Genomic DNA, 9,305 nt, shown 5'->3' with positions numbered 1-9,305 from the left:
TCATGACCCCAGCATCCTGGGATCAAGCCCCGTATTGGGCTCCCTGCTTGGCAGGAAGCCTGCTTCTCCCTCTCCCACTCCCCTTGCTTGTGTTCCCTCTCCTGCTGTCTCTGTCAAATAAATAAAATCTTTCAAAAATAAAAAAATGAATAAAATAAAATCTTTAAAAAAAAGGAATCTGCAACCAAATGTGGTACTACCAAAAAGGAATATTAAAACTACTATAGTGAACAATGAAAAGAGGCATTAGGAACTAGATAGGGATGCAACAGACTTTCATTGGTTAGAGTGTCTACTGTAAGTCTTAGCTGAAAAAAAAAATCCTGAAAAGCCCAAGACAGGCAAAAAATTGCTATTTAGAACCACTTCCTTCTAAGTGGGAAGATATTATTAAAGGGTTAAGATGTAGGCAAATTCTTTGTGCTGTTTAACAAAAGTAGATGGTTGTTTTTAATCCACTGAACACTGTTAGCTACTGAATGGGTTAAAGTGGACCTGAGGCTGTTTGTAAATAGAATTTGAAAAAGATGAATTCTTGAAGGAAAGAGAATTTTTGAGAATTTGGGGTTTGGGGGGCCAAGCCTAGAGAAAGGGGTTTGTATGTCTGCACACATGAGAGAGAGAGAGAGAGAGAATGAATATGAATGAAGGCCAAACTCCTGCTTTCCGTAAGTCACCCTCATCTCGGTATGAAAACTCCACCTTTCCAGTTGGTTAGGCCAAACACTGGGAGTCATCCGTGACTTCTCTTCCAACCTTACAGCATATCCTACTGGCTCCAACTTCAAGATATATAACTTCTCATTACCTGGTCCAAGCCACTTTCATCTCTTACCTTAATTACTGTGAAAACCATCTTAAACAGCAGGCCAGGGCGCCTGGGTAGCTCAGTTGGTTAAGCGTCTGCCTTCAGCTCAGGTCATGATCCTGCAGTCCGGGGATCCAGCTCCGCATCAGGCTCCCTGCTCAATGGGGAGCCTGCTTCTCCCTCTCCCTCCAACCCCCCCACCCCCCACCCCCCACTCGTGTTCTCTTGCTTGCTCACTCTCTCTCAAATAAATCTTTAAAAGAAAATAAACACAGCGGGCCAAATGAACACTTTAAAACCTAAGCCAGATCACGTCACTTTTCTGCTCCAAGCTTTTCAATGGTGCATTTCACTTTCATAGTGGCTTACAAGGCCCCACAGTATCTATAGCCTTCCATTGCCTCTCTAACCACATATCCTACTATTCTCTCCTCACTTGTGTCCATATTAGCTACACTGCCGTCCTTGCAATTTCTCAAACATACCAGCATGTTTTCACCTCAGAACCTTGCACTTGTTTCCTGGAATGAGCCCGTAATGTTCTTACCCCAGCTATTCTCATGGCTTACTCTCTCACCTCTTTCAGATCTTTACTGAACTCTAATTTCATGAGGCCTTCCTTCCTAGCCATCTTATTTCCAATTTCAAGAGCCCTACTTAGCTAAACAGACACACAAAACATCTCTATCCCCCCTTCTCCGCTTTATTCTCCAAAGTACATATTATCTAACATACTAAGTTTTACTTACTTGTCTCCCCTACAACTAGAATGTGTAAATTCTGAGGGCAGGATGTTTGACATGTTTACTGCCATATTCCCATCCGTAAACAGTACATAGCACTTGATAGGTACTATTTTCTAATGAATGAATAGATTTAAGGCAGGAAAGTACCTGAAACAACTCTTCAGAAAAGGTCTATCTAGTATTCAATTTTAACTTGCTTTTATCACTGTGGTTTTTCGGTTACCTGTTTGTTATGTGGAATGAAGAAGCTGATAGACCACAGTACAAGAGAAGGCAGCACAAGTAGGACATGTGACATAAACCGAATCAGTTCAGAAATAGGCCCCAGAGCTACAGATTACAGTAAATACATGCCTCTTATACAGTAAATACAATCCACAGAAGACATAGAAAGGGCTTCAAACTTTCCTCAGATCACTGAATGATAGAGATCAAGCCTATCTTACTCCACTATCAAGTGCCAGAGACCAGGATCATGTAAGCATTGACCATAAGATGAAGCCTAACTCTGTATCAATTAGTTTAACAAGCCCTATTAATGGGAATCCAGTTGCACACCTTTATATTGATTTATACCTCATCTATTGCCAAGGATGACACAGTTGATAGTAACGCTCTTAACAATGGCAAATCACTAAACTTGGGATTTTGTAGTATCATCCATTCCTCCACTCTTCATTTACTTCTCTTCCATTCAAACCAGACCAGAATTCCTAAAATGTTAGCAACTTCCACAAAAGTCTCAGGAGAAGTACAGCAATCAAAAATCTTAAGTTGTCTTATTTTAGAAAATGGAAAGATGACCAAAACTCAAGTGATTATTTTTTTCAGAAGTGTACATCATTCATCATTCTGTCAAACTGATCTTTTTTTCCTTTTAAACTATAGCTCTGCTAACTTTGTGTTATAAGTTTGGAGTATTTTAGCATAAGAATTCTTTCCCTTGATTTACCTGGTGTGTGTGGTTTTGTATGTTCCAGGAAAAGAGTTGAGTATTCACTATCAATTTTTCCAGGCACCCCCAAGAATGCTATATTGAGTGTGGGGTTTCTTCTCCCCTCTGACTACATCATACTTTATACTACCAGGTTCACTGTGACAACCAAATCTTAGGTCTTTCCAATGGTCTCAATTCCCACAGGATCTTGTGTAGTCAGAAAGTACATACTACTACCAAAACTAAAAACTGTAATCATAACAGTAAAATGACAGGTAAAGACTAACTTGAAGACTTAGGACACATAAACAACAATCAGATGAGTGTTTTATCATTAACATTTATTGATGGGATGGATAAATACAGATTGAGAAACATACTTGACAGCAAGATATCAAACTGATAGCCAGACTATAAAATGTATACAACATCCTTTTTTAAATTTTTTAAAAATGTTTTTGAATTTTTTACAAAGAGCCCTTACTGTAATGGTCACTTACATCCTATCAATCACATAACAGCAGTAGAGATCCCAGGGGTAGCATCCAGAACTGAGGTGCCCCATGGAGGACAGAGGCAACAGCAGAATAGTATGCTGAGAAAGGACTCTTAAGAGCAATACAAAGAAAACAGACAAAAATATTACCACAAAATTGTACCTGAGTGACGTAGATTGGTAAAGTATTTTACTTTTTTTTTCTTCTTTGCTCTTTGGTCTGATAAGAAAACGGACAGTTTCAGGAGTGTGGAGTAGGGTGAGGGAAAGGTCGGTTTCAAATCCAGAAACCTAGATTAACACTAAGTCAGGCTGCTGCATTCTTTTCTTTGGGTGCTTAACCCAGACAGCACTTCCATCTTGTAACCAATTCCAATGTGATCTACCACTGACCAGTTAGGTCCTCAGCGTTCAACTGAAGAGTTCCTGATAACCTGATGGAGACATACTTGCTCTGGCTTCAATTAGCATGCTGTCAAGCATCCCTCTCCATGCTTAACATGGCAACAGAAAATCCAAGAGTCTTTCTCTTCTTTTCATTCAACCATAAATATGCACTCAAAAAGGGGAAGAGCAGACACTGCTTTTTAGTAAACATTTTCTTTCCCTCCCTTTTCCAATGCCAAGTTCATATTAAAAAGTTTAGGAACATTAAAATGGAAGGGTCTCCCACTTAGAAAGTAATTCTCATTCCAGACCACTCTATCAGGTAGGATTACAGTACCATGCTTGTTTCAAACTCACACCCACAGAGGGATAAAAAGACAAAATAAAACTTGATAGTGTGATACAACACAAACACTTCTTAAACTATCAGGAGCAAACACTCAGTTAAAAGCTGGGTGTTAACAAGCAGCAACATGGGAAATCTGGGGAGGTACTAAAGTCACTGAAAGCTTGGTTGGGACCGCAAAGGGCTTACTTCTTGCCATGTGAAGGGTTGCATAGACTGCTTAAATTCTCCCAAACCCAAGAGAATATTTGTATTCCAACTTCAAGATGTTCTAGAATATCCTTTTCCTAGCATTAGTATCAAAATAACTCATTTACAAAAGAATAATCCTTTTAAAATATTAATCTGTTCCCAAGTTCCCACAATTCCTGTGTTTCTGTGGGGAAACAAAGATCTTTAAAATCCTACCATACTGGGCTAAGACCCCTCTAATTGCCTTTGTCCAGAAGCAAAGTCTGAGGGGTATGCATTTTTAACATGGGGAATTAAGTAGTAGAAGCTTAAGAAAATCTAAGTAGTAGAAGCTTAAGAAAATCCAGCACTGATGTTACCATGATTTTATTTCTATATCCTAATCCATTGCTGTTTCCAACTGGAGATTTAATTTTTTTTCTATCAACACTGGTGAAGCCAATAATACAGAACTATGAAAAACGATACACTGAATCAAAACACAAAATCATTTAAAAAAAATGAAAAGAAAAAGAGGAAGCTGAGAGTCTCAATATGGAAACACACTGATTGATGAGTGAGCAGCTTAGACTAATTCCTACATATTTTCTAAACCCAAAAAGCATAACTGATATTGCAGAAGACCAATTTAGCTTTAAATTAATGCTTCACTAGAGTTCAGCCAACAGCAACACAGGTATCTGATTAAAAGCCCTAAGGACATTCCACAGGTGTTTGTTTTTGCCAACAGAAGAGTCACGCAAGGTTTTAGAAACGAGATTTATAAGAACTTGACGCTCCACGCCTGCTTACCACCACTTATCCTCGATAGTCTAGGTTAAAAGGAGAAAAAAAGCCAAGTTTAACTAGACTAACTTTGGATGTATAAATCCCATTTCTCACTCTGTGAAGGGGTGAGCATAGAGAAAACACAGAGTTTAGAAACCACAAAACCCTTTGAAGCCTAAGTTTATGTAATTTGAACAATATGCATGCTAGTCGACAGGCATATCTGCTAACCCAAATCAGCAGCTTCATGCAGAGCACACAGGACATTCATGACATATACACAGATGTAAAAGCTGTAGACACTGTAGATATCTTAAAACAGCATCAGGAGGCATTAATACAGAAGTCTTTAAATTGACCTACATCAGCAATGAAACTGGTACAAAGGCTAGACTGCACAGCATAAAGCAGCTCTTAGGCTCTAGTAAGCACTTTTTCTAGTTCACTCCTGACAAAAGGTCTAAGCAACTAAGTACAGATGCCATGGGGAACTGCTCTGAGGCCAAGTGGATATGTCTGCCTCTGTGGTGAAGGAGTGCATATGATTAGAAAATATGTGACATTTGATGAGAAAAACTGAACGCTGGAAAAGACATTTTCATAATCAAATCAGTGATCAATTCCACAAAGATACAGATCCAAACTAAATAAACTTTTGGGAAGGTCAGGAAGGAAAGCAGACGCCACCAAACAAAATCTAAACAAATAGAAAAGCCTAGATTTAGTAAACACATCACACATCTACCAATTACCTAGCACAACACAGAAAATATCAGGGAGCTAGAGGAAAATGCCATCAGTGAAAATGAAGTAACTATGTATTACTGGTTTATAGGTCAGCAGAGAGCTCATTTTACACAGCAATGGCAGGCACTCTAGACAGTTCAAATACGCAGAGATGCAGGACATTAATTCACCTTAAGGTTTACTGTACAAATTCCTTCCTATATTAGGCCAGTGCATCAACAATTCCAACTGCCTCAGTTTCCTCCCCAACCTGTTCCTGGCAAGCAGCAGCACATGTACAACTCCTGTCTCCCTATGACTTCCAATGAAAAATATTCAACTTTTCTATACAGAATATTTGGTGTAAAGGAAGCTGCATTAAAAACAAGACAAATTCAAATTGCATCATCTTTTCCATAGCAAAAAATACCATGAAGACCAAAGAATATCACATCAAATGATCTGTGGCTTAGTGGCATTTTTAGTTAGACAACCTGGCTTAGAATTCTTTCCAGTCCCTTGACAGATGTCTTTCCTCAACAAAAGTGTTGAGTTTTGAGTGTCGGGATCTTGAACACCAATTATCCTGAAATCTGGGATAATCAAAAACCCGTAATAGGACTCCTGATCCTTTTTTTTTTTTTAAGGAACTCTTAAGAAATCTTCTGAAAAACCTCTGTCTAGAAACTAAAGCCACCAAAGATGAACAATCTGCATCTGTGGGCTAGGGTTGCTCATCTCATGACACCAGTACTGTTAAATTCACAAGCTCCAATCTCTGAAGTTATATAGGTTGCAAAAATTAAGGATGCAGCTGTTTCCCTTCAGATATACAGATAAAAAGCAAGTCTTACATTCATAATGCAATTTAAAATACAATATCCTAAAAATACCCAATCACAATTTCATTGTTTTCAGTATCCTCTAGGTCCATGGCTTCTCCCAGAACTATTCTCATATATGGTCTGGGCTTTCAGAGGCAGGATATACAGCACACATCCCCCTTCCCCTCAGAGACCCTGAGATTGCTCTCACTTGAACACTTTCCCAAAGCCCAACTTGAAAAAAAGACACACCCAATTCTGTAGGGCAGAAGCCAGCCTTGCCCTCCAATCATTCTTCCTCAACCCCAACTTTGTTCTGCATCAAAAGGAAAAAGGGGGTAAGAGGGAAGTTTTTATAATGGAGTCCAGAATCAGGCCATTGGCTGCACTTGCCCCAACTAGAATTTAGAAGGCTACCACTCAATTACAACATAAAGAAATGGGAAAATACCATGCTAACACATGCTTCTTCCTTCCTTTATGTTCTAAAGGCCACACTGTGTTCTCTCTAGTAGACTGTTGGGAAGTGAAAATGGTGAGGGACAGGGAGGGAAAGATAAAACATGATTTTTAAACACACACACTTAAAACCACACATACCCACACTTACGTACACACTTAAAGGTCTCAACACTTCAAGTGGCCAAAGCCTATCAGACAGAACTCAAGGCCAAAAGCCTACCCTCCCATCCCCCCTACACACACCCCCCACCCTCCAATCCCACCCCCCAGGAGTCATTGCTATGTATCTCATACACACAGCAAAATCCCTATCCCCTCCCCGATGATATAAAAAAAACTAAACAGATAACTTACTTTCTTTAAATTATTTTTTAAAAGTCTCTTAAAAGATTTTGACGTTTAAATACTTCCTCTCTTCTGATATATTAAACACCAAAAGGATCCACAATTGTTTGATAAAACAAACCCTCCATATTTCAGTCCTGGCAAGAAGAGGGAAGACATCAACTCTAATCAACCTAATTAGGAGGTGGAGAGGCCAAGAACAGAGAAAGTATTCTTAATCCTTCACAGCTTCAACACATTCTCACCTCTCTAATACCAGTAAAAACTATAATAAAATAGTTAAATTTCTGAGGCAGTAGATATAATAACCAAGCCCCTCTACCACCCTCCCACCTGCATGTCAATATTAATTATTCCCTAGTCCAAGAAGGGTGATGTATTTCATAAAGGAAGTATTCTTAGTCCACAATCAGTAGTTAAAAAAAAAAGTTGTTTTTAAGGAAGTTTTTTTTCTCCTCTTCTTTTTCTTTTCTACTTAGGAAGGGGTGGAAGTGGTGGAGGAGGTTCTGATGGTAGAGGTGGTAGCCGGGGTTTGTCTGTATTGCCAGATCTGGAGGACATTCCACCAGCCCGTGGATTCAGATATTCGCCGTAAGAATGAACAAAATCAAACGCAGGGGGCTGAGTGGGCTGAACACCCTGGGCACTGAGAAGGGAGTGAAGCATATTCACAGTATCTTGATAGTCTATTGTCTGAGTTGCATTGTGACCATTGGCCCCAGGGGGCCCTTTATCCAGTTTCATATGAGGAACTCGAGTTTTACAGCTGGGCTGTGAAAAAGGCAGGCCACTTGTGTCTGAGCTATGCCCAGGCAACTGGGCCATTGAAGGAAGAGGAGGGAAGGAGAAATTTATGGAAGAGGATTTAGTACTCTTGGCAATCTTGGCTGGATGATCAAACATTACCCCTCCAGTCTCTTCAGGGGGACCCCTTTTACGAGTAGCACTGGAAGAGGAGAAAGAACTAGACAAGCTATAGGTTTTGTGTGCCAAGGTGCTCGTCTGGCTATGTTTTGGATCACCTGGACGTTTGTTCCCAGTACCAGCTGGAAGCTGTGAGTGAGAGTGCTTGTGTGAGTGGTGATTATGATGATGATGATGATTAGATGGGTGAGTCTTGTGCTTTTCTTTGTGCTCTCGGCTCTTTGTGACACTGTCCTCTACAGAATTGTGCTTGTCAGCTGTAGCATGGACTTTAATGCGCATTTTTATCTCCTCTGGTTTTGAAGAGGCAGCTTTATCTCCACTGGCCACTGGGATCCTCATTTTGAGAGCTGCTTTGTCAGCCTTTTCCAGAAAAGGCCGCTCGGGGTTTTCTGAGCCCTCTATGGGCATTTTCAGAATGACCGAAGAATGGCTATCATGGTGAGACAGGAGATTCTGGGCCGCATATGCATATTGTGACTTCACATTGGCCTCCATGTTCTCCAATTGCCTCTTCTGGGCAGCCAACTCTTCTGCATGTTTTGCACGGTATTCTTTCAGTGACACTTTAGCTGATGGCACACTCTTACTATTCTGCTTCTGGGAAATAAATGCATTCGAACCATCCTGTTGCAAAGAATGATCAACTCCCATAAGTGCTAAATTCTCACTAGTCCGATGACCCTGAGCAGGTTCCAGTTTAAAAGGAGGTTGGGAGGACAGCCAACGCTCGCCCTGCAACATCTCCACATTGCTTACGTTGCTGGTTGACTCTTCAGTGGCTGGAAGGGAAGGCACTGCACTTGTAGAAGAAGTTGACATGCTCATTAAACCTGCAATAGTTGTGTCTGAAGAGCTCTGGGAAATCATATTGAGAATTGTCTGCTCCGAAGTGTTTTCATCTGTTCCTCGATCATCTGCTTTTGTTTTCTTGGCAGCCTGGCATGCCTAGAATGAAACAAACGACATCTCTTCACCTCTGGTAATTTATAAAAATGGAAAAAAAAACTGGAATGAGGAGACACTGCAACACTAGAAGTTCTGAATAGCCCATTGGCAGGAGGCTACTCTAAGATCACTGATTATAACTACTACAAGTTAAGATTTTAAAAACCTTCAGTCAAAAGTCATACAAACAAGATCTCAAGGAGATCTCTGCACTCCCACAATCACTGCAGCATTACTCACAATTGCCAAGATGTGGAAGAAACTTAAATGTCCATTAACGGATAATGGATAAGCAAAATGTGGTATATAAGTACAATGAAATTACACTTAGCCTTAAAAAAGGAAGAGGAGGATTCTGGGAAAATGTCAAGAGTAAGAAGCACCAGGAATCTCTTC

At 40.1% G+C, this 9,305-nt stretch overlaps 1 protein-coding gene across 4 annotated transcripts in view; it reads right to left on the bottom strand.

The window, feature by feature from the left end:
• Positions 1-7,046: 7,046 nt before the first annotated feature.
• The window catches only part of CCNT1 (cyclin T1), a 32,894-nt gene continuing 30,635 nt past the window's right edge, over positions 7,047-9,305 (bottom strand). For 3 of the 4 annotated variants that reach the window (XM_025883252.2, XM_073882057.1, XM_073882058.1), the window contains one exon: positions 7,047-8,909. In XM_025883252.2, coding sequence (XP_025739037.1) covers positions 7,509-8,909 — 1,401 coding nt within the window. In that variant the 3' untranslated portion in view covers positions 7,047-7,508. The remainder of the gene's footprint in view (positions 8,910-9,305) is intronic. The other variant, XM_073882059.1, reaches the window with a different exon arrangement.

This window comes from Callorhinus ursinus, unplaced genomic scaffold, assembly GCF_003265705.2.
Source record: "Callorhinus ursinus isolate GAN/ISIS: 27379988/994484 unplaced genomic scaffold, GSC_fseal_2.0 scaffold44, whole genome shotgun sequence".
Classification (NCBI taxonomy): domain Eukaryota; kingdom Metazoa; phylum Chordata; class Mammalia; order Carnivora; family Otariidae; genus Callorhinus; species Callorhinus ursinus.
This window is presented reverse-complemented; position numbering and strand designations above follow the sequence as displayed.